The sequence below is a fragment of the Thunnus thynnus genome, chromosome 2 (genome assembly GCF_963924715.1).
Source record: "Thunnus thynnus chromosome 2, fThuThy2.1, whole genome shotgun sequence".
In the NCBI taxonomy this organism is placed as follows: Eukaryota; Metazoa; Chordata; class Actinopteri; order Scombriformes; family Scombridae; genus Thunnus; species Thunnus thynnus.
Genome location: NC_089518.1, coordinates 13131819 through 13157625, shown reverse-complemented (window position 1 = coordinate 13157625; position 25807 = coordinate 13131819). Strand labels below are relative to the sequence as shown.

Here is a 25807-nt window from a genome sequence, read left to right as displayed (position 1 = left end):
CTGATTCTGCATGTCAAAACGCAATGTCTGAGTTCATTATGATGACTCAAAAATTAAACTAAATTTGATCTTTTCCAGTAAAGATAACAGTTGTTACATTCTGCATCCTCTGTTTCAAATGTTATCCTCTTTAGTTTTATCAAACCAGATATTGTCATGCAATAAAATATGGAGCCCTGACAAATGTGAATGATTATAAACCATAAATTGACTTCCCAGTTAAAAAACATTTTATTGTACATATTTTAAAAAAGTGATAAACTGATTGAGCTACTTATGCATCATAGAAAAGAAAGCACCAAAAATAAAAAATACAAGCCATCTGCTATTTACATACAGTATTAGTTGAATTGGTGCACTGATGACTTGGATTATGAGAACCATTGTTTTTCAATACATAGTGATGAACACTATGTTACAGTGCATCATGAAAATCAGCCAGCTGTACATTTTATGTTTGTTGAAGGGCTGAGGTAAGATTTTATGAGTCCCCAGTAGTTGTATACCAGCAGTCTGCTATTAACAAGCCATTATTCTCCAGTTAAAAATATTACATTGCACTATATTGCACAATTTGTCACATAGATATTGTGTAGAGTATTCTTTATAAGATGTTTTATACTGAAAGTAAAAAGTCTTTTCTTTAGAGTTTTGTGCTTGAAGTAAAAAGTCTATCAGGAGTATGAGTCATAGTTACACAGGGTATCCATATCGATGGTCATATTGGAGTGGAGGACGTTTTTCCTCTGCAGTGGTTGGCTGTGTTGTCCCATTACTCCCGCCTGTGTAGATGACTCTGCGGCCAGATTCACTGATGCTAGGCAGTTGGTTCCTAACTGAGCTGTAGTTCACCCCGGGGTGAGTGCGGTAGCCCATCACCGAGCGGAAGCTGGTGTTTCTGCTGGAGGGTTGGCTCTCTGGGGCCTGGGCATCCTCCCTGAGGAAACAGGTCACACAGGTCTCAAGTCAGTTAATCCTTAGATTATTTCATGGATGTTTGGAATGCTTCCCAGTTCTGATACAGTACCTTATTTCATTTGCAACCTCCTTCTCATAGCGGCGCTTATGGCAGCAGCAGATCAAGAGCCAGATGAGGAGCAGGAGGAGGAGCAGCAGCAGCAGAGCACCTATCACCGCCCCAACTATGACACCCACTTTATTGGTAGCTGGAAGAGAGGACATGGTGCTTAGAGATCAAACAAGTACAGCTCTTCTTCTTTACAGATCTGAATAGCTGTAACAAGAGGCTTACACATGATTTTTGCATTACAGATTGTAGCAGAAAAATGCTCCTTTAGGATACACAGGAGAAGTGTTAAGTACTTAAGAGTAAAATTAGAAATAATGATATCATGGACTTACGGTTATATGCATACAGTGCATATTTACACTGTGCGTTGCCGACAGCATTTTTTACCACACACGCGTAACTTCCAACATTGCTATCTGTATGGTTCCTGATCAAAAGCTCCCCAGTCTGTGGGTCTTAAAGAAAGAAGAGAACATTCAGAATGAGTACATTGTGATAATACAGCATCCTCACTGTCTATGTCTGCTTATAGAAAGGCCCTTTTGTCTGCCTTACCTTGGGTTGCAGTGGATGGCATTGAACCTCCGCTTTCTCTACTCCACATATAACTGAGAGGAGTGGATCCCTGAGAGGATTTGCAGCGGAGTGAGACTGTGCCCCCTCTCTCCTCTCCGCCTTCAACCCAACACTTTGGCACTGATGGGGGAACTGATAAAAGAATATAAACATAAATAAACACATAGCATGAAAAATTTTTTCAGAGTAATGCATCAGTGCTATGGTTTATCATGGGAGGGTTAAAGGTGTGAAAGAGGAGAACAATCTGAGGTATGGATAAACAGAAAGGCGTGATCACCGACTGAGAGGGAGAGAAACCAGAAAAGGGCCTTAAACATTCCAAGTGAGTGAGAGCAACATTTAAAAGAAGAATAAGACAGAGAAGGAAATGAACAGGTAAAACCGGTTAAAAGGAATTCATCCTCACCCATCACCACCAGCGTGACTTTTCGCATATCGACACCCGGCGCCTTCTTGACTTTGCACTGGTAGGTGGCTGTGTCTGAGAGCCTCACATCAGAGAGAGAGATGGAAGCGTCTCCCTGCTTGGGGTCTGCTATGAAGTTAAGCCTTTTGGAGAGGCTGGGGTCACCGTAGTGGATTGTCTGGCCCCCTGTATAAGATAAGATCTGAGATGCAAACATTGCATTGAGTGATGACACCTCTTCAAAGCAGGTTTTTCCACTGACAGAGCCTAAAGGTAAAAGATAACCAAGACTGTGTAGCATGTCTCAAATGCTCATTAATGCATGCTTAAGTCTTTTCTCCAGCCTCCCAGAGTGTTTATTTCTACTACATCCCCCTCTGTAGATGTAAACGTAAACCCACCAGTTTGTCTTTCTGTGTCATATCCGGGCTGACGTTGGACCATTCAATGTCCAGTTCTCCAGTGTCTTGGAGGCCGGGGCTGTAGGTGCATCCCAGAGTGACTGTTTCGCCCTGGGCCTTCTGAATGGTCTGTGGCCCTGAGGATGTCACCTGCATCGCTTCTGTCACATCTGATTGGTCAGAGAAATTTTAGTCTCATGAAATACAGTTCTTCCTCCCCCCAGTTTTCATAATCATCTACCGTTGCCAAAGGACAAACAAAAAAAAGACAGAAAAAGATGAATTTCTCTCTCAAATGCATTAATATTTTCCCCACTTAATGGTATTCAAGCTCTGGGCCTGTGCTCCTGAACAGAGCGGAGTAAGAGTGCTGATCTGAAACTAACTGGCCTCTTAAGTCTAACTGAGGATTTGAGGGTTTGGAGCTGTAATAAAATTAAAAACAGTATTTTTGGTGAAAATGAATAACATATTAATTTAAAACTCTCTCAGCTCATTAACTGTCAGAAACATTTTGGTAAATGATCAAAACTGAATGCGCAATGAATGAGTGAACTTGACAAGTGGCATTTAAAAGCTGCATCTGAGTTGTGTTCACACTCACAATTAAACCCTGCTGACTCACTGTTTATGGCCATGTATTTTAATTATTGCTGATAGCTTGACGTTTATAGAAGGAACTCGATGTTGATCATCATTGTGTGGCAGTGCATTTCAACAGGTCCAAGTTATTTATCATCATCTTCATTCAGCTTCTCAGGGCAAGTTTCTTTTCACAGTTTTCCCATCTAGATAGTTAACCTTCACTAAATATCTTAATGGACCATGTTGATAAATCAAATCAGCCTCATTTTTGATACCACTCACCATTAAATTCACTATATCACTCTGAAAGCACTTCAGTGCTGCCGCAACCAAATGAAGTATGTCAGAGGTATTTATAAAAGCGTGTTAATGGCAGATGTGATAAAGGGAGTCTGAAAAAAGCTCAAATTAGTCAGTCAAATGTTTACACTGTGAAAGCTCCCTTGGGCAAAATGCTGTGATCTAAGGAAGTCGTGTTTTCCATGTGGAGAGGCGGCTAACTTGCCAGTGAGCACAGTCACTAAGCTTGTTACAAAAAGCTGCAAATATTCCAATCCTGTGCACCTACTCATTGGCTAGACCATATGCTCAGATAACACTTTCCTCTCAGTTTACCACTGGGGATCTGGAACTTAAAGAATCAAACATCTTAACACCAAGCAATAAACTACCGGTCTAATGAGGTGGTACAACATGAAGATTTAAAGTCTCAGGGGTTTTTGTGGAACGTGATAAGAGTTTTGCACGTGTTCTGTATGTATGCTGTTTACTTCCGCTTGGCTGCCTGCGCGCATTTGATTTAATTTAATTTCACCCCTGTTTTTATGTTGTTCATATATTAAAATAGACAACTTGGATGGAGGCCTGAGACTAATTTCTCCACTGGGACTATAAAGTCTCTTAGAGTCTTACTTTACAAATGCAAACAACAGTTTGACCCTTAGCACCAGCAGTAGGTATTAAAAGAGGTATGAATGCAGGGTACCTATAAGACACCCACATTATGCAGGATGCACATGGTTCATTGAACATCTGCAATGCAATTCACCCAGTGGTATCTGTCAGGTCATCTGCTAAGTGCATGTCAGACTGGCCAGTATTTATACATGAATCAAAGATCAGACAGGTACAACTCAGGAAATAGAATCAACAACTCCTTTATACTGGTAAAAATCAACACCTGTTATGTTTGTGGATATATACTCTGTACTTTCCATCCATGGTCAGAATATTAATGCCTAACTGGAAGTGTTGTATAAAAGAAAACTTAAATACTGTCTGGAGTTTAAAAGAGAGACCATGAGACTCACCTGTCTTCAGCTGAAATGTTACCAGAAACAGCACAACCACCTTTAGCCTCTCACTCATGAATACAGGCTCCATTATAACCCTTAAAGCAAAAGAAAGTGAAGAAATTACTCTGAGGATGTGTTTTCACTGACATTCTTGCTTATTTGAAAGCTTGTATTTTGTCTCACTTATTTAATTTCACGGAAGTGAAAACATCTCTGCTTTATGGCTGTCAGCTGCCTCGTTAATGATAAAGCTGTCTTAAATCAACAAAACATGTGCCTTGTATTGGAAGAATTATTCTTACTACCTGGTCTGTTCTTAAGTTTTTACCTCTGTTAACAACAGCTAAGGCCTAGACTGAATGTGAATATCAATGGAAAACAACCAGAAGCAAGACAAACTGTTTCTTTCTTAAGTACACACCACTAAGAAAATCCAATGGAGTTCTACTGAAAGGCATAAAGGGAAAAAATAAAAGCTCTAACATACCTGAAAGTGAAGAAATAATCCAAAGTAAAAGTATGTCCTTTAAGGCCTGGCAATGTGTCAGTACTGGTCAAGCTTGCTTATTTTGTTCTCAGGTGAAACTCAGCTGCAGTAACTGTGGCCACACCCTCTCTGTTCATAGTACATCTGTTGGCCACTCCTACTGTAAACTTGGGAACGTTAAATATCAGATAAAAAGTTTTATTTTTGGAAAAACATTTTTGGAGGTTGGACATGTGTTTCATTGTAAGAATCGGAAATCAGAAAAAGAGTTTTGTCAGTCTTACTCTCAGTATTTGTTGTCTAATCACAGGCTTGTGTACAGTCGCTGATGACAGGGGTTAGAGATTAATGATTACCTGCCAATGTTGAGGAGTTCAACAACAATGTTGCTGCACTGGTTCATATGCTGGTCAACATATCTATCAGCAGCCAGGTTTATTTATTTCATAGTAATGTAAATTATTACCTCCTGTGTTGAACTGTGCTAAAATAATGTTTTTCTGTTTGCTGGACCGTAGTTGTAGATAAATTACTTTTTCAAAATACTGAACATTTTATATGTAGTACTTCTTCAGGGCACTTAAACAATGCTGTAACTTTGGTCTGTTAAATTTCACCCAATCCTTCCCTGACACACCCTACTGACACACCCATCAATGTTGTTGTTGCTCACAGACAGACAGCGCACAATCAGACATATGTTGATTTGTGCCTCAGTGCCAAGAATGACAAAGCTGCTCAGGCTATAAATAAAGCTTTCATAAGATGATTAAACTTATCACTGGAATCACTAATTGTTTGAATCATTTGAACCAGCCTACAATGTCATAAATCCCTGTCAGCTATGAATGATTTACCAAAAATGGAGAATTTTGATTTGCAGATCAACAGCTCCAGATGAGTGGTTGTTGTGGTTTCTATAATCTGTTTTAAAGTACCAAAGCTCACTGTGGCTGATGATTCAAAAATGAAAAGAAAGACATTTTCAATGTAGTTGGATGGGGTGGTGAAATTATTCAGTATTGATTGTGTAAGAACGTACAGAATGTGATGTGAGCGCAGAGCATGAAGTTAGCCATTAGGAAACTTAAGTGCTGGGTTAATGCGATCCTGCCATTAATGTTCATTAAGGAGATGAGCAAATTAGTAACGCTCAGTATGAAACATGATCAGAAAGCAAATTTGGAACCAGAACAACCCCCTTCTCTTTTGTTTCATGCTGTGGGTTTGCAAGCCGTGTACCTGAGCTTTATGCAGGGTGCATGAGTGACACCGCATCAATAAATCTGTATGTGAGTGTGTTCAGGAGTGATCCTGCAAATGTCAGGGCGTATGTCAGGCTGTGGGTACGGCTGCCTTACCAGCAGGTGGTTAATTGCCCGGCTCCCTCCCCCTGGTGTAAGAGGAGGTTCTGGCACCAGAGCGCTGTGCCGAACAGACTGTGTGACAGGACAAGGCGGGATCAAACAGACAGTACTGGGACACTGCACAAGACCACCGCTGCAGGAAAGAGAGTGTGAACAAGCATGATGAACACATTTGTAATCACTGAACTGAATATGCTGAACTTGTTGCACACGCCCTTTATTTCACCCAATGATTCCCTAATTATCTCACTAAACTTTGTAGATGAGAGGTGGCCAAACTCCAGCTTTGTCTTGTCTTGGCTGTAGACTTGTGCTATCCCCCATCTATCCTCCCAGATTTGGCAAAGGTAGCCTAATCACACCACAGGGTAGCAAACAAACCACCTTGACAGATGTCCAAATTACAAGTAAACAGCCTAGCAGGGGAGGCAAACAAATGACCAAAGCAAGGAGGGGAGAGGCTACAGCATGGCTGGGCTTGCCAGAAGCTATACTGAAATAGCACAACAGCGTGAGTCACGGTGTGTCAATGTCAGGCAGCCAGTTAGGCACATATATTCGTCTTTTTAAGGTGGAACGCCACTGGGACAAGGATGACGCTTCTGGCGGAGGGAGGCAGTCACTCAGACCCTCAAAGAGCAACGTGAGTGGAATACAGCTAGCACACTCTGGACCACACAGTTTATTCATGAACCCCTGGATCTCTGCAATTAAATGCCCACTCTGACAGTGAAATTGATTTTTTTGTCTCCTTTACAACAATCAGTCATTATTCACAGATGTCCTGCCCATCATAATGATGTACTCTACTGCCTGGGTGGTGTTAGTTAGAGCGTGCAATAATGAGTACAGAAATAGCATCATCGTAAGTGTTGCCAGTCGTCTTTGAATTCTGTTGTCTTGTCTTGTGAAACCGGTAGGATTATTCCCTGTCTCCAAGCAGAGCACATTTTGAGCAGCTCCTGCCCTGCACGCTTTCCATGTGCCGTGCTGCAGAATAAATAATAAAGAGGCAAGTGCAGGGATTCCTACCAGCCTCTGCGATTCTTTATCTCAGCAAGTAACCCACTAAGGAAAGGGCCCATCTACCATGAAAGTATGCTTGAATGATGCTGGACACAGCAGGACAAAACCCACACATATCCCTACTCATACACACACACACAGCCTCCAGCAATATGAGCATAGACGCTGGACCCCATAATCCAATAAGTTGTGCTTCTTGTGCTAAACCCAGTGAAGTCTGGCACACAGAGAGAGTCCATGGAGTACGGTCCCCTAAGCCTCGCTTGCAGGAGTGGGATGGAAACTGTATTCTCTGATAAAGAACTTCAGATCTCTCTCCCCCTCTCTGCTACGATAGCTGATATTTCCCACACTCATTGGGGAATTGTGATATAATGATGTAATTTAATTCCGACTTCTCTTTTTTTTAGAATTACAAATTAATAGAAATATTCTTGGAAAAACAGCCTGATGTGTTATGGCAAAAGACTGGTGATGAAAATGAGCATGATGTTATGCTTTATTGTCTGTTGTATCCTCAGTCAATGAAAAGAAGCAAATATTCATTTGGAAAGGAAATTATTTCTGCAGAATTGATACTCAGTTGAATGGGTTCTCATACATGCTTGGCTATGCTTGAAAGCAACATAATAATTCACAGAGTAACGGCAATTTTCATCAAGACACCAACAGTTTGTAGAGAAGAATTTGCATTCTTTTGATGCTATTTGTCTCTGTCAGAACTGCAAATTGGTGAGCTTGGTCAATGCAGAGCAGTAATAAAAAGCATGACACTCTCAAAAAGCAATTACACAGGCACTTTGTGAGAACACGCCATCCACTTTTGTCATTCCCTGACTGCTGATCTCCAACTTAACCATCTTTAACACGTGTTGAAACTTAGCCCTGAGGTAAAACTAATCATAGCTATAACTTTAAAATGTAAACCTGGGCCCTAAAGAAATAGTTCTACATTTTGGGAAAGATGCTTATTCTCTTTCAAAGTGTAAAAATGATCATTTGTGGTTTTATGGAGGGTTATGTGTGGGATTTTTTCTTGACCAGGTGCACTGGCCTGCTAGAGTCTCAGATGGAAACCTCATGGTGATAATGTGACTCCAGGAAGTTACTGTGCCCAACCAATAAATAGTCTGACACACAACTTCTCGTAAAACCACAACTTGTCGTTTTTACATTTAGTTTTTTTACACAAACAAGATATAATGTGTTAATTAGTGAGCTTCAGCAGTGCTGGTAGGTGGATTTTGTTTCCTTTAGTCAGAGCCAGGCTAGCTATTTCACTCTGTTTCTAGCCTTTATGCTAAGCTAGACTAACTGGCCGCTGGCTTTAGTCTAGCAAATTATACAGACATGAGAGTGGCATTGACCTTTTCATCTAACTCTCATAAATATACTTCCCAAAATGTTAAAATATTCCTTCCAACATAAGCTTAAATCTGCAGACACGGAACAACATTATCATTCACCTGAAGTTGTGTTTGTGTCCTCCTGGCAAATCTAAGTCCAACATCCCCTCTCCCTTTAGCCCTGTTTTGGTCACCACCAACTCTTGGAAGATATCTGGCTCTTTAGTGGCTAAATCCTTTGCTTGGTTCACCAGCTAGCCGCTAACTTTGGTGACATGCAATTGGTCCAATGGCCTATTATTTCAAAATCCCAATAGTTTGAAAAATTTGCCGTCAGAATGAAAGCCCATTAGTCTGATGGCCCGTTATCCCAAAAACAAAAGCCCGCTGTTTTGAAGGCCAAAATACACACTGGAGTTTTTTTTACATTTAATATCTTAGTGTATTCTGATGTGCAAAGATGAAGATATTGTTTACAAAATGCTTGCTTTTTACTGCATTTAGTGCATACTAACCCTAACCCTAACACAAAAGACGAAAGAGGTAGCCTAATCAGAACGCCTAACCATAAATAATGCATGGAAAGGGCCGGCAGTCACTGAACTCCAACAACTCCAGAGTGTGTATTTTCAGAGCAATGGGCCTTCAGAGCAATGGGCGTTTGTTTCCAGGATAACGGGCCGTCGGACTAATGGGCTTTTGGTCCAACGGGACATTTTTCAAACTATTGGGGTTTTGGAATAATGGGCCTTCAGACCAATGGGCAGTCCCCATAACTTTGTCTGTAAGCTGTTTGATGCTGGGCAGGTGGCGTAGCATGATGAGAGCAGTGAGCGGTGAAACAGAACTGTAAAATTGCCGGCTGTAAAACCAAAACATTGACAGCAGAAAGACTGCAGCGTTAGATAATAACTCTCTGTGGGTTTCTCATTATGAGCAACACCTTTCACATTACACACAGTCATTTGATCCATTGTTGATATTAACATTTTGATTAGAGCAGCTTTAACTTGTTATTAACCTAAACCTTAAACTAAACCTAATTTTGACTTTAACTTTAAATCAAAGTACAAACCATAAACTAGCCCATTAGGAAGCAAGGACAGGCCAGAAGACATTAGAGAATGACCTCACATAATACTCTGAAGGACTAAAACTCTCTCTCTCCCTCTCTCTCTCTCTCTCTCTCCCTGTTGTCGTCTTCCCCCACCCCTCACACACACCCACACATCTATTCAGATGAATGTGTGGTGTGGGCAGATTGCTCGCTCTGAATTGAGCTGCCCATTTGAACTTGAAAGAAAAAAGAGTTTTGACAGAAATACTCTATGCTTTTCATTTGTGATTTTACTGAACTGTGAACTCTAGCTACAGAGGCTCATCCTTTACTCCACTTAAGACACACAGATGTCCGGAAATCACACAGTTCAATAAGGATTAGGTGGGCAAGACCAGACAGTCTGTGCAGTTTTTCTCCATTTTTCAGAAAAATTGTCAGGAACAACAGTGCAGGCTTTGAAAATAGATGACACAAACAACATAACTGTGTGTTAGTTTGCAAATGAATGCTCAATGTGTGTTCTCTAAACTCCTCATACAATCAAAAAAATAGCACCATGATATCTAAAGATGAACTGCAGTCGCAGAAAAACTCTCATGAAACACAGCAAAGGGAAAACAGCCGTCTTTCCCAAAATAGCGCATGCATTTATACATCTACGTCTTCTTGTTACATGAAAACCTGAAAATAGAAAATATATTTCAGGAAGTCCACTTCTCATAGATTTTTTACTGCTCCATATCTCAGTTGTCACCATCAGGCCACTTCAGACTAATACTCTCGTGGCCAGACATGTTATTTTAAAATGCTTTGTGTATCTTAGATTTGGTCATGAGTCAAGATGAATAGAGGAGAACATATGGTCTCATTTGTTATGTTCCAGGTGAAATGTTGCTGTAAAGAAGTTCAATATCCAGAGGGTGGAAGTGTGATAAGGTATTGTATGCTTGAGCAGTTCCACAGGTCAGTCTTCATCAAGATGTTTAATGAGTGTTTTAATGACTCACCGTGCAAACAAGCAGAGAGGATTTGATAAGGTTATAGATGTACAGAGTTGTCGAGTTGAATTGTTTGAATGTGCATAGTATTACATGGACTATCTTAATGATAAATCTTTGCTTAGGCTCTACTAATATGGATATATTATGATGAAGTAAACAGTCTGTTAAGCACAATTTCAGAATTTGTGGAAATAATTCATTTTGTGCCATTTTCCATATTTAAATCATTAAGTATGAAAACTGATGTTTCAGTCAAGCTTTATTTTTTATATAAATATTGAGCTTTGCATAAATTCAAGGTATAAAAAGGTTTAAAGGAAAAGTGTTGATGTTCTCTGTTTTTTATTGTCAGCATCCTACTTATAAGTATTGTCTGTGTAATCAAATCTTGATACAGATTATTCCTGTGTGCCATTGACCTCTATTGTTCATAGTCCAAAAACATATCAATGAGTCATACTGTTGCAATGGGTTCCTTCATTTACTTTGATTATTTTGAGTCAATAAGACCGTCTAGCAGCCAGAAATACTCACTAGAGCAACAAATCTGCAGTGGAAAATAGTTCCCAGCACTCTGTACTCTTGTTTAAGAAATGTTTCATGAAAACTGTAGTGCTGTTTTAGGAAATGACTTTGCTTTTATTAAAAAGGAAAGTATTTGTGACTTTTTTATTAAATATACATCTCGGTAGGGAAGTCGAAAAAAATTAAGAGACGGCCTAATGCATTTGTGGATTTGGTCTTTTTGTGGGAATTGCTTATGCCTTATAACCAACGGGGATTTTATACTGCTATAAATATGTAAATCAGTGCAGTTGCTAATATATGAATGTATCACTTGAGCATGTTTTATTTTCTTGTATGCTGGTTTTGCAATTCAAACGCACATCCTAGATGTCACGTGCAGATAACAGCATGTTAACAAGTTACTGTGAAATTTTCTACAACTCCTGGCAACAACAAAATTGTCCTACAGACTTTACTGCCACAGACATGTCAAACATGCACATTTCATCCAGGACCACAAGGCCCAAATAAAAATCTTTTACTGGTGTTGCATTAGTGTTTCAGGCTGGCATGCACACTTGCATTTTTGATGCACGCATTCATAGATTAAAACTTACAAACAGAGAGAAGCACCAATAAATAAATAAAATCTGTTTAAAATATTAAAATGTCTTTTTCATTTTGTCCAAACAGGAAAAGCAATATGCTATGACAACACTCATTGCACATGACTTCATGAATTATCATATTATAGAGATGACCACATTAAGGATAGAGTGCATGAATATTACTGTGTATTTTAATAGAAATATTTACATGTTGCATAAGATATTAAAATAGAAGTCATGCTAATTGTACCCAAATAAAATTATTAAATAGATATCTAACTGTAATGAATGGTATTATTTCAAGAGCAATCAGAGCACTGAAGCCAACAAAAAGAAATTCTCATCAGCTAGCCGCTAATTAATTAATTCACTATTTCTAGCCGCAGTAATCACTGCACTCATGATGATCTGCAGAAGCTTACTTCTGTGTTGGGGAAGCACAATACCAAATGCATTTTATAGTCAAGCCCTTATTCATAAATGAATGTGAGTTATAGATTAGACTGTGGAAATACAGAGCAATCGTTACTCCAACTGATTAGTGTGTTACTGAATCGGATGAGAATAAAGCCTTGAATTGTGGGGAAAATAATCTGTGGATGACATATAGTACGAGCAGCATTCTTCTTTGTGGCTTGATGTTTTGAAACATACAGAAAATAATCACTGTTATCAAACCACAGCAGACACTCTCAATAAAATGCCCATCTTCATATGTAGCTTTTAAAAAGATAGATATTTGAAGCACGTCCCACTCCTACAGAGAAAGCCTAAAAACAACAAGAACTGGCAATTTATTTCAGCTGTGGGGAGGCGGGTCTGTAACAACAATTGTTGTGATTAATGATGATTGGAAGTCTGTGGACCGTCACACCTAAAGGACTTCAATCGTATAAATATGAGATTGCACTGTTTGTCAACTCAAATGATTTGTCAACAAGTGAGATTTTTACTATCCCATAGCCTAAAATGTGCAATACATTTGATCAGTACCACTAAAGACGTCTGTTGTCTGTACTGGAGCAAAAGCTTCCATCACCCTGTAATTCTTATTTCATCTCTTCAGCAGTCGAGGATGGAGTTCTGACTGCTAAAGCAATCCAGCTTTATAGGAATGCTTATTGCAGATTGATTTATTCATTGGTGCGATACACAAAGAGAGGAAGAAAGAAAGAAAGAAACACCAAAAGCACATTACTAAGTTGTACTAGAACTCAGCCAATGGCATGTTACAGTGTATATCAGTTTGTTGTGGAGTGATTAAAGTCTGTTCAATGATTAGTGTACACATTAACTGAACACTTTACTGAGTTGAGCTGAGGAGGAAGTTCTTAATATAGCAGATGTTGGCTTACACATTATCACTGATAGGAAGAGACTGAGAGGTGCTGCCCCAGGAGTTTGTCCCTGGTGTTTCTGTGGTACTTACAGAAGGAGCACTTTGCTCTTCATGAGATTAGAGATGCACCAAAAAGCTTGCATAGACTATCTCAGTGGAATAAAGTATTCAAGGAGTCAGAAAGTTCTCATGGACATTAATAGGGTCACTTGTTTGGCTAAAGCTCATAGACTGTTAGAGAATTACTTTGATTGCAAGTGAAGTGGAAGGATAATGAGTGTATGTAGTTTATTAGACAGACACACTGACACTGCTCCACATTCAATCACACATGTTAGACTTGAGAATAATACAACTGTGAATGTTATTTCATGTCGATAGAAGTATTTTGTTTCGTCCTATGATTTAATAATTGAAACAAAGTTATGTAAATGTATGAAAAAACACTTTGTTTCACTTTAGACATACTTGAAATATACTTTTAATTAGCATAAATTACATTTTCAAATATTTTATTGACATAGTCTAATCATACCAAAAGAGATTACATACAACCAGATTGTATTGAAAAATAAAGTTGAAGGAATCTCTTGTGCTTCAGCCACTCCACAGGCAGTGGACAGTGCTCACAGAAAAGGACAAATTGTAACAAACAGTTCAATGGATTAACAACAACTAACGTTTCGAAGCACACTGCGTCTCCATCAGAGTCAAAAACTATGACCCTGATGAAGATGCAGTGCATGTCGAAACATTGTCGTTTGCACCTTAATAAATTGCTAAAGTGAATCACGTGCTCCAGTATCTTCTTTGGGTGAAGTCTGTGAGAAGTGGCCAATTGAACTGTTTGTATTCAAAAATATGTTGTGATTTTTATACTTAAAATGTGCCATTGCTTAGTTTATTAATGCTATGTATTTAAAACTACTTAAGGTATACAAGAGTATACTTGGCTGTGATCGACTGAGACACCATTAAGAAGTAAGTGTTTTTAAATGTTTTTAAATTTGTCGTACTTACTTTACACATACTGGAAATAAAACTTAAATCTACTCAAAAAACATTTTCAGTTGTGTTATTAAAATATCCTAAGTATCTATAAAAGATTGTTATCAAAAAGAGTAGTACGATTTCTGTACTTACTTTGTGCTATTTTTGACTATAACATTGTACTTAATGTAACTAAATGTGATCAGTGCAATTTAAAATATACTGCACTACACTTAAGTGCTATTTTGAGACAGCATTAAATCATAATTAAGTATATTTGAATACACCTTTTGGTACTCAATGTAGATGCACTTGAAATCCATTTCAATCTATTTTTAAAGTTGCTCAGGTTACATTTCTATGTATTTTCTACATAACTGAATTATAGTACAGTACAAATATATTTATTAAAATATTTATTAAATGTGTATTTGTAGTCATCCTAAAAGTGGAAGAAAATGTATTCTAAGTCTTTACACAGTACAGGCAGCATCAGAACAAAAAGATGTAAGCATACTTCATAACAACTTGTCTCAACATAACAGTCAAGTGCACATTAGGTTATTTCAGTATATTTTTAATTGCACTAATTATACATCATGAATGCATTAAGTATATTGTTAGTAGACAGCAGCACACTTTGAGTGCAGTAATACACATGAAAGTACACTAAGTATACTTAAATTAGGTGCAATTTTGTATACTTAAAAAAACAGGTTTCATTCTCAAGCCAACAATATGTCAAATGATAAGAAAGCATTATAATGACTTTACCTTCCATTGTGATGGATATTTGCTCTAATTAGCAAACAACCTCTGCTGAAAATGTGGTTTTATTACTTATGCCACAATGCCGGCTGTGCCTGACTGATGCTCATATTGTCACAGTTCTGTGGTTGCCAACAGAAGTCGATGGCTGTCACAGATTACTTAACACCACTTTATAAACAACTGAAGAAGAATCTGCTGCACAGGAATCAGAGGGAGGCCTGTAGGGGAAATCCCAGCTGCCATAAGGTTCAAGTTGTTAAAGGCAGTCAAACCTGAGTAATCCAACAGCAATCCCCCACCCATTCATTCCTGTGTAATTTGTTTTTTTTCCTGCCCTTTAACAACCTTCACTGCGGAGTCTCTGTAGTAATAACCATGGGTTTGGTACTTTTATCTTTATTAGGATGTTTCGTAGCACCATGGCCCTGTAGTCCTCTGCTGCTCTAATGCCGCCATCATTCATGCAGTAGAAGAGACACTCACAGCAATGAGCCTGAGGGACTTCTGTCAAAAGGAGTCCCTACGCAGAAAAAAACTTAATAAGAGCAATATTTTACAGTCATTTACAATGGCAGTGTCTGTGGTTCTGTTGTTACATGCAGTATGTCGGAATAAAAACATTTGGATTGCGTGTTTTACAGCAATGGCAATAGGAAAGGATCTGGACAGGATGTGTACCTTTTCGACATATTTTATTTATGATTGTTATGTTTTTGCTCCAGTTTTGTCAAGTCAGCTTATCTGCCGGTCACACAGACAGCTGTCAAACCTCAAGATTGTCTTTTGAAGCAGAGTTTGGGTTCTGGGTACTGTGTATGTGTGCGAGGTTACCGCAGAGAGGAAATTTCTTTTTCGCACAACTGAATGATTTTCCTTTTTTACCTCTAAAGTGGATCCTCTGTGGACACTGCCACGTTGTCTTTATTATAGGTACCATAGTGATGTTTTATTACTTGGGAAACAACAATATGACTAGGTGCACTGCTTATAAATCTTATACATTTAATTGTTGTTGGCTTTTGGTTGATTTCCCAGGTGTAGGAAGCAGAGCCGTTGAAGAATCAGGGGAAATAAATCAAAGAAAGAATGAAACAATGAGGTAACCTCTCAAAAGAAAGCACTGTATTACGATTACATCATGTAGTCTGCATGTACAGCATGTGTTTGATACAAGTAAACTAAATCGAACTGTGGCTACAAGATATGAAATGTTACTTAAAGCTCTAAATGCACAACAGACACTTTGTCACAAGGAAATACAATTTCAGCTCTAAAGGTCAAGCTGTTAACTGGGTTTTTGCTGCCAATGATTTCCTGATGTTAAGTAAACCCAAGCTGCTCTAGGATCACTTATCAAGGATGAGAAAGTAACTCATAAAATGGAATACAGTGTGTTATACTGGATGTTTGAAACAGCCTTCCAGCTCTGGTTCTTATAATGTCATACAGCATTACAGAAAGGGTCTTAACAGACGGATATTTTATTGTGACAAACTTAACAAATACTGGAATCATTACAGGAACTCAAATCACTGACATAAAGATGATACACAGACTGACCAGACACAATGAATATATTTGTTTGCTGACAGCAATGTCTACCTCCCACTTCTTGCAGAGAAAATGTCAATTCTTGCTTTCTCATTAAGCATACTGTTTTAGTTTCAAGTGAGTAATGAATTGGAAAGATGAAAGTGAGAGAATATTTTATGGCACAAAATCATCTTCTTTCAACATTCTTTGTGGTGACACTCTAATGTCATCCTGTTAGAACAATGGCATTTGCTGAAAAGTCTCTCTGACCGACACCACTTTGACACGAACAATAAGGAAGAAATTAGCAAAACCTTTCCTCCTCTGAGGGTCAACTGGGACATACAACAAAAGCTGTAAAGCATTAGTATTCAAATGAATTTTACAGGTGACATACGGTGCACAAAAGATGGAGTAACAAAGAAAAACTGTTTTGGAGCACAGGAGACAGGAAAACTTTTTCTCCCAAACTGTGACAACACTGTCTTTGAATACTTTCATACTTCACTGACTCTATTTTCAGCTGACATTAATCATTTGAATTTAGCACTCTGGAACTCATTATTTTGACTAGGTAGCTTAAAGGTAGTACATGTTTGAATCCTTAAATTCACATAAGAGTCAATGTGGTGCCACTAGATGAAAGAAAGAGAGAAAGAAAGAAAGAAAGAAAGAAAGAAAGAAAGAAAGAAAGAAAGAAAGAGAGAAAGAGAGAAAGAAATGGGGACTCTTTTCTGTCTAGTGAGCTCATTTTGTCCAATTTAGGACTTCTCTGGCTCAATCATCCTTGAAGAAATCCCTTCCAGTGGATGGTAGGCTGGTAAGTACAAGAGCAATAGGGGGTGCAATGATGAAGTATGCTCAAGAAAGCAGTGAGCATTTACTGAGAAATAGTTTGACACATAACCTCCCACAAAACTGCAACTTATCTTTTTACACTATTGAACATATTTCTGTACAGATTAAACAAATCATATAATGTTTTAATTAGTGAGCTTTAGAGGTGGTGGGTGGGTGTTACCTTAGGACAGAGTCAGGCTAGCTGTTTGCCTTGTTGTCCAGTCTTTATGCTAAGCTAAGCTAACTAGCTACTGGCTGTGGCCTTATATTTACCATACAAACATTGAAGCGGCATCGATCTCGTCATCTAACGCTCAGCAAGAAAGCAGATAAGTGTACTTCCCTAAATGTCAAACTACTGTTTTTTTTTAGCTCATAAGTGGAAATCAGGCCGCCAGATAAAAAGAAAACACACATTTGATGTATTGACAATAAAACCCAAAGCAGTAGTGATGAAATATGAAGACTGCTGTTTGGGTTTAATGTGCTTACCTTTAAAAATCACTGGTATAACCTTTGGCAAGGATGAGCAGAATGTTGCACACATGTTAAATTTGAAAAGATCCCCAATGAGAGTTGTAATTCAAAATTTCATGCCTGCCAGTGAGGGTTGAGCAAGTTACCCTTCACAGTCAGTGTTTACAGGAAGCACAGAGAAAAATATCATATTTCTGGATATTTCCAGGCATGATTTTAGCAATTCTATTTTTGACCTCGCTCATCTGCTTGGAGAACCTTCTGGTGCATGGTACCTCGATTAGCTCAATAAGATAGTTTTCATTTCAGGAGTCTTTGAGCGTATAGGCTGTGTATGTTTTTTTTTTCCTTCATATTTTTCTGGTGGAATATGCTTCTATTTGTGTGTGCATTGTTATAAGTCAATACTATGCTCGCCCACAATTTTTCATCCAAACAAATATCCCCGATAATGATCTGCAAGATGCAGACCACAGCTCTCTAATCAGTATTTTTATTAGCTACACAACACCAAAAGATTTGAAAACACGGGGAATAGCTTTTCATCAGTCACAATATGACAAATCAAACACTAATTACAATATCTGCCAAAATTAGATCAACAAATCATTTCTCCTGTTCATATTACATTTTTTTTGTATGGCCTCGCTGATTTTCCCATCGGCCCTCGAAAGAAATTCATCATGTATGCAAGTGCTGGAAACTAAATACATGGATATAAATTCTGATGGCAGCGTGCTTCCATGCCTGCCTGGAGGCTAAAGAAACCCTGAGTCATGTTTAGAAAGTGAATTATGGAGAATCATAAATCCTTATCAAAACAACCTTTGACCGGTCAGAAACTTTATACATACTTTACATATGCGATGTGTGAACATGCTAATGACTGTTAACTGGAAAAGGAATCAAATGTCTATTTACAACAGGCCTGATAAAACAACTAACAGCTGTGATATAAAGGTCTGGTGGGGGAGGGACTGTATTGTAGTAAGCAGCGGATTATTGTTTTCAGTCGAGTCTCACACAGGAAAAGACACCTCTTACATGCTAGCACCAGCGCTACCTAATCCTGCCTGGGTTAACACATGCACATACTGTATGTCCTCTGGTGCAGGTTAATTTTCTCTCCTAAGAGTGAGCAAGCAGATGGAAAAAAAAAGAGAAAAAAAATGATGGAGGAAGGGAGGGGAGGAACGAGAGGATGTGAAGAAGACAGACCAAGATGGGTGATATCGTCTTAATAGAATAACTGCCTTGACCCGTAACACCCACTGTCCCTCAGTAGCCTGCCTCTATTCTTGCTTTCCTTTCGCAGCACACAGCAGCAGCAATATTTCCAAACTGACAAAGGTGGTTACATAAACCAAAGATTCTTAATCTGTTTTTGGTTTGAGGGATTGGAATGTCTTTTTGTCTCACAGACGAGCAAAGAATGGCATTGCCTACTTGGGCTCCACTTAGACTAAAAGCAAACCTGTTTATGAGATAAACTGAGAGTACAGAACAGTTCATTTCTGGCTCAGTAATGTCCCAGGGACTGACATAGACCCCACCCTGAGTTTGAGGTATGTAACCCAGATACAATTAATACAGTTGTTAATACCATAGCGTCATGAGAGGATAGAAGACAGCCAGAAAATAAGACACATGATGGAAAGTATGTCAGTTCCCTTCGCGTACAGCAGCAGATCTATTGAAATGTATAAGACTGCACACTGAATGCATGGATTTTGAGAGGAGATTTTGTTTCTCCACGTTGTGCCAGATAACACATCGAAACTCTGATCAGCACACAATTTTTCATCAACTGTCAGTGTTTCTTTTAATTATACAGTCATTATCACATAGAATGCCTAGTACCCATATTGTTATGTCTTTACACAAACAATGCATAATCATAATGATAGGAATAATCAATACAAAATTCGTTATGAAAATCAACATGGTTACTTCGACACATCAAAGCCTCCATCGGACCTGACCGTTTTTTACAGCTCAAAAAATATCAGTCCTGAGATTGGAACTGTGAGTTTTAAATATCGTTAGCTGGTGCAGCTTGAGCCACAGCGAACTGAAATGCAACTTAATCGTCAATTAGAACTGATAATTTGATAAAAGAGAGAAGCATCATAAGTAAGGAAAATGAAATCATGCAAAATATCTCAGAACAGGATGCTCTCTATATGATTATTCCCCCCATTTTCTGTGGAAGTGCTACCTCTAATTGCTGCACTAGTAGTATAACTGCACAAATAGCATCTGTGGGAATAAGGTGCAACACTGTAACTCTTCCAACCAGAAGCCAGTAAATGAAATCATCAACTCACACATATGACACACACACACATTCATACATATATGTACACAAGCATATGCTCAACAATGCTCACATACACCCTAAATGCTTTACAAGCTACATAATAAAAAAAAAATCAAAACTAGCAAATAAAAAGTGGCTTGGTTGGTTCATATGTCTTATCAGATCAATATAGTTAAACTAAGAATAAGGTCACTCTCTCTCTGAAGAGCACTACTGTAGCAGAGGTCCACTCATTTCGTTGGATCATACACAGCTAACCTGGCTGACCCTGCCACCGTTCTCATGTCAGTCAGTGTGATAATTAGGTCTCTCCAAATATATCTCTCCATTCCAGTCTTCTTTTCTGTGCACATAATTATATTGTACTATGCCCCCAAGTATTTCCTGCAGTGCTGCAGAATCTATCATCTCATATTAGAGATAAAACCATTTAATCTCGTGGAAAAAACGTTTACTTCTGCTTAGCAATAACACTTTACTCTTAAGGTGGAGTGGGCAACTCAGACCTCACATTCTATGGACCCTGATATGGTGCATGTGCACGGCCTTGTCTCATTCACCAGAGAGTCCATTGTCTCTGAGTTCGAGTGGTAGCTCAGATAGTATTCTTGCAATTGAGAGTTTAAGTCCTGCTCCTGCTTCCGGGCTTTTTTCCTGCGCTTATGGTTGACTGAGTGCTGCTGCAGCTGCCTCATGGTGTTGGGGTAACGTCTCCAGGAGACATAAATAACGAGGAGGATCAATGACACTGACAGAAACAGGGCTACACTGCCTGCAATGATTTTATGGAAAGCCATATGTTCAAACGGTAGCTCTGGGATAAACGATGTAGGGGGTTCAAGGGAGATGGGTGATGTGGAGCTTGGGGTTGTGAACTCTGTTGTCTTTCTGTCTGTCCCACTGGGGCGAACAGGTGAGGCAGTTAATCTCTGTACAGGTGACTCAGTGCGAGCCAGCTCTGTAACACCAGGGGGAGAGGGGTGAGTTGTGATGTTCACAACTGGGGTTGTAGTCAGAATAATGGGAGCAATGGTTGAGAACACACATGTTGATTGGTTCCTCACTATGTCCACAACCCTTTCGCCCTGCACAGACTTGGGACTGCTGCATATCATGCTGATGTCTTTGGAGTCTCTGATGGTTTGGAGCCATCCCATGAGTGGGCAGATGCTAGGGCTACAGTCCCAGGCGTTACCAGCCAGGCTGATGGTTGTCAGCGATGTCCAGGCTGCCACAGCTTCCACAGGCACACTACTGAGTTTGTTCGATTCAAGGTTGAGTATTTGTAAATTTGGCATACACTGGAAAACAGCTGGGTCCAACATTTGGATTTCATTCCCTGAAAGGTCCAATCTCTGTAGTTTGTGCCAGGTCCAGGGCACCCCTTGATTGATGGATCGTATGCGGTTCCATTGCAAATAAAGAGCCTGGAGGTTGGTAAGGCGTGGGAAAATGAAGAAATTAATCCTTGAAAATTGATTGTGCTCTAAATGAAGCTCTTTCAACTTGAACAGTCCTAAGAATGTTGTGCGGGTGAGGCTCCGCAAGCGATTATAACCCAAGTCTAGAAACTCCAGGCTGCGGCATTCCAGAAAGGTACGAACAAGGATCTGTTTGAGTCCATTAGATCGAAGGTGGAGGTTTTGTAGCTTACGCAGACCATAAAAATGTCCCGGCTGCAGAGACTGCAGCTGATTATAGGATAAGTCCAGATTTCGCAGGTTTGGGATGGCGCTGAATGTGTTATTGTGCAGATGGGTTATTTTGTTGGAGCTGAGGATCAGTTCTTTGAGCCTGCGCACACCATGGAAGGCTAGAGCATCTATAGCAGTGATGGAGTTGTGGTCCAAATAAAGCCAGATAAGCTGATTGAGATGAGCAAACTGGTATGGCAACAAAACCAATAGGTTATTATAACGCAGAGACAGACCTTGGCATCCTGTGGTGATGTTTTCTGGGATGTCATGGAAGATGCCAGATTCGCAATAAACAATCTTTCCTTCACAGCGACAACTTGCAGGGCACATCCTCTCCCCCTTGCTGAGCAGCAGCAAAACAGCTGCCTGCAGAAGAAGACATGATAACCTCCAGTCCAACATCACAGAACCTGTTGGGGGTAGAGTGGGGCAGAGGCAATCAAAAGGATGACTGGTTGTAGAGATGTGTGTTCAAAGATAGTTTAAATAAGTAAAGGTGAGAACTTCATTTTTCAAACACTAGATCATGTAGTGAGGAGCAGCTTATCTGATGAGTGAGACACCAGACTTGCCTCATGAAGAATTGATAACAGAGTCTGATGGTAGCTACTTTTAAAGGTGCAGTGAGTAAGATTTAGTGGCATCTAGCGGTGAGGTTGCAGATTGCAACCAACTGAATGCTCCTCACTCTCCCCTTCCAAGTGTGTAGGAGAATCTACAGTGGCTGCAAAACTTGTTAAACATGAAAGGCCCTCTCTAGTGTCTGTGCCCTCTCAGTTTTTGGTTTGTCTATTCTGGGCTACTGTAGAAACATGGCGGTGCAACATGACAGGCTCCATGCTCCCTATGTAGATATAAAGGGCTCATTCATAATGAAGACATAACAATTCTTATTTTCAGGTGATTATACACTAATTAAAACATATTTATGAATATTATATTGCATTTCTGCCAAGTCCGTTCTGCTAGATGCCAAAAAAAGAGCAAATCGGAGATTTGTATTTGGCTCACCAAACTATTCAGTTGATTCACATAAACTTGGCAGTCTGTCAATACATGTTAAACTATTACTGGAAACCTTGGTGTGCTTTTTAACTCTGACCCTAGCTTTCATGCCCAAGCCAAGAAAACAGTAGGCCTACAGTCCTGCTTTCTTCATTTAAGAAATATCAGAAAAATACGATCTTTTTCATCCTTTTCTGACCTGGAGAAAGTCATCCACACGTTTATCTCGTCACAGTTGGACTACTGTAATTCCATGTTACTCTTGCTTGAGCCATAGTTCTCTTTCCTGTCCACAGCTGATGAATGCAGCAGCGAGTATTTTAACTAATTCAAGGAAATGTGATCACATCACCCCTACCCTGGCCTCTCTTCACTGGCTACCTGTTAATTTTAGAATCATTTTGAAAATGTTTACTAATCACGTTCAAGGCTAAACAGGGTCTTGCTCTAAAAAACATCTCTGAACTCTTCATCCCTTATGAACCAAATCACAGTCTGAGGTCCTACTGACAAGGATCTCTTGGCTGTTCCTTGATCAAGGTTGGTGACTACAGGTGACAGAGCCTTGGCTGTCAAGGAACGTCTGACCAGAGGACCTAAGACTCACCACCTCAGTTTCAACCCTTCAGGTTCCTTCTTAAAACACATTTGTACAGACTTTTTCCTGTTCTCAATCCATAGTCTGCTGTTAGCTTATTGCTTATATTGATTGTGCTTGCATTTTGAGTGGTTTTGTTTATTTGTTTGTTTTGCTTTTTTTAAATTCTACATTTTATATAAGCTTTAAGTGTTCCAATGATCTGTGTTTGCTGTTTGTAACTATTGTTTTGAAAAGTGCTATACAAATTAAGTTGTGGTTATTATTATTATTATTATTATTATTATTATTATTATTATTATTATTATAAATATCAGTTATGTAGGTGTAAGAAATACAATAAAATAATGAACATATGTCAGTAAAAAATGATGATAGCTGTCGTTTCGACTCAAAAGCCTCAAGAGGGAGAAACTGTGTCCCTAAATTTTGAGGATCATAATGACTTACCCATCGCCAGAGAGAGAAGGAGTAATCCTCTGTAATAAATGGATGAAGAGCACATTAAACTGCCCTCAGATGTGAAAATTCGCAGTTCATGCAGCCTCAGAGTCGATCCGCATACTGAGCATCACTTAGGCTAGAGGAGAAAATCAAATAGAGGCAAGTTTCCGCAGCGGTCCAGACCCCTGATCTCCGTCTGACGCTCAGAAATAGGACGCCTTCACACTTGGTTCGTAGTTGGAGCCGCTGCTAGTTTAGCCTGCTGTGTGCGCAATAACCCATTTGAGCGCCAATAGACTGATGCACAATCCTCCACTCCATGCAGTCTCTCTCTCCCCTTGTTTTTCTCCATCTCTCTCTTTCTCCCTTCTCTCTCCCTCTCCTCTTTTTCTCCATGTCTCTCCTATCTCTCTCTCTCTCTCTCTTTTCCCTTCTCTCTCCCTCTCCCCCTCTTTTTCTCCATCTCTCTCTCTCTCTCTCTCTCTCTCTTCTCCCTTCTCTCTCCCTCTCCCCCTCTTTTTCTCCATCTCTCTCTTTCTCCCTCCCCTTTTTCTCCATGTATCTTCTCTCTTTCTTTCTTTCTCTCTCCCTCTCCCCCTCTTTTTCTCCATCTCTCTCTCTCTCTTTCCCCCCTTTTCTCCCTGTATCTCCTCTCTTTCTCTCTCTCTCTCTCCCCCCACTCTTTTTCTCCATCTCTCTCTCTCTCTCTCTCTCTTTCTCTGTTTCTCAGGGGTGTGTAGGCGTCTTTAAGCACACACATAGCCTATAAGCTGTGAATTCAAATTCATTATTTAATTAATTAAATGTATTACTGATTGAATGTATTAATTGTTAATGCCTTATGTCATGTTGTATGTGAATTTAATGTTTAGGTCTATGCAATTGTGATAAAATGTAAATTCAGCTATATTTACCTTTCTCAACAAGGAGCTCCCTGAATTATAAAAATGAATTTATCTTGTTAACAGAAATTCATTAAATTTGTCACATTCTCAGATGAAGGGTGAGCTCTCACACTAGCCCTTAAAATTAGACTTTTATCTTATTTTAACTTATTTGTTTGCCATCCAAAGTTTGCTGAAAGGAAAAAAGGAAAGTTAGGCTCTGACAAGCTATGAAGGTGGTAACTAACACAATTTAATGACACACAGTGCTGACCATGATGATGATAGAGATAGTCATGCCAACTGAAATATAATTTTCTTGGTCAAACTATTCAAGAGAGAGCAAGATCGAAATCAGGAGTTCATTAATTATGTGATTCATTCAATTATTCATTTAAAATGGACAGAGAATGACTTGAAGTTAGGTAACCAGGACTGTGGTCCTCATCTCAGTCACTGATTGAAACGATAATTATAGCAACAGCTTAAGTGTGATATTGACATGCAGCATCACAACCACACTGCCAGACAGCAGGGGGAGTTTATGTAGATAAACAGTTAACACCTCTTGGTGTCTAGAGGTGCTGCTGAAGAGGTGGCAACACTAAGATTATTGCTATTCGAATTAATGGCCCTCATGAAGTGGGCAGTCAACAGACAGCAGCAGCAGAAGAAGAAGAAGAAAACATGTTTGAATGATCAAGAGTTAAGGAAACATGTAATACCGTGGTCATCTCATTTTTTCATAATTGCTGTTTCTGCTCTGAACAGACATTCATCATATTGGATACACCAGTCTGGAAAACACTCTCTTTTCACTGCGAAACAGTGGAGTGTCTGAGTTGTAATGTGTGGTAACAGCAACCCCTTGTGCACAAAGAGAGAAATGCTTGTTTTAAGAGCTGTTGACAGTGATCCATAAATACATGACATCAACAAAGATAAGAGAGAAATCAGCATCCAGATCACTTGTGGTTAGAAAAAATGAATTCACATCAATATCTGGCTAGGAGTGAGATAATATTCTTGGTCAAACAAGATTCCCTCTGATGCCCGTGGATTGTGTTAGGAAGAAATACATTTATGAAATCTGCTCCATGAACACCACAGCAGGGGTGACTCTAAGAGGTGTGAAGATGAGCCATTCTGCTAAGATAATACCTTCCAGACTTATAGTAGCACATTTTACAACTGAATGTCAAACACAAGCT

The 25807-nt window shown here is 39.3% G+C and overlaps 2 protein-coding genes across 2 annotated transcripts; both read right to left on the bottom strand.

Annotated features, from left to right (window-relative positions):
• Positions 1-207: 207 nt before the first annotated feature.
• Positions 208-4894, bottom strand: vsig8b (V-set and immunoglobulin domain containing 8b). The gene is made up of 8 exons (XM_067603920.1): positions 4784-4894; positions 4312-4391; positions 2417-2586; positions 2016-2217; positions 1586-1738; positions 1363-1485; positions 1028-1166; positions 208-937 (listed from the first exon to the last, which is right to left on the bottom strand). The coding sequence occupies exons 2-8, from the start codon at positions 4382-4384 to the stop codon at positions 694-696; spliced, it is 1104 nt and encodes a 367-aa protein (XP_067460021.1). The 5' UTR covers positions 4385-4391; positions 4784-4894; the 3' UTR covers positions 208-693.
• An 11389-nt stretch (positions 4895-16283) lies between these two features.
• On the bottom strand, positions 16284-22156 carry lrrtm4l2 (leucine rich repeat transmembrane neuronal 4 like 2). Its single transcript, XM_067603908.1, has one exon. It carries the CDS (start codon positions 22065-22067, stop codon positions 20469-20471), a length of 1599 nt encoding a protein of 532 aa, XP_067460009.1. The 5' UTR covers positions 22068-22156; the 3' UTR covers positions 16284-20468.
• Positions 22157-25807: the final 3651 nt, after the last annotated feature.

What these genes read in the sequence shown, in the direction of transcription:
- vsig8b (XM_067603920.1), bottom strand. Translation starts at nt 4,384, where the DNA reads ATGGAGCCTGTATTCATGAGTGAGAGGCTAAAGGTGGTTGTGCTGTTT. An exon ending in TGACACAGAAAGACAAACTG is followed by an intron (nt 2,218 to 2,416) that starts GTGGGTTTACGT and finishes TTTGCATCTCAG; the next exon opens with ATCTTATCTTATACAGGGGG. An exon ending in TGCACTGTATGCATATAACC is followed by an intron (nt 1,167 to 1,362) that starts GTAAGTCCATGA and finishes CCTCTCTTCCAG; the next exon opens with CTACCAATAAAGTGGGTGTC.
- lrrtm4l2 (XM_067603908.1), bottom strand. Translation starts at nt 22,067, where the DNA reads ATGTTGGACTGGAGGTTATCATGTCTTCTTCTGCAGGCAGCTGTTTTG.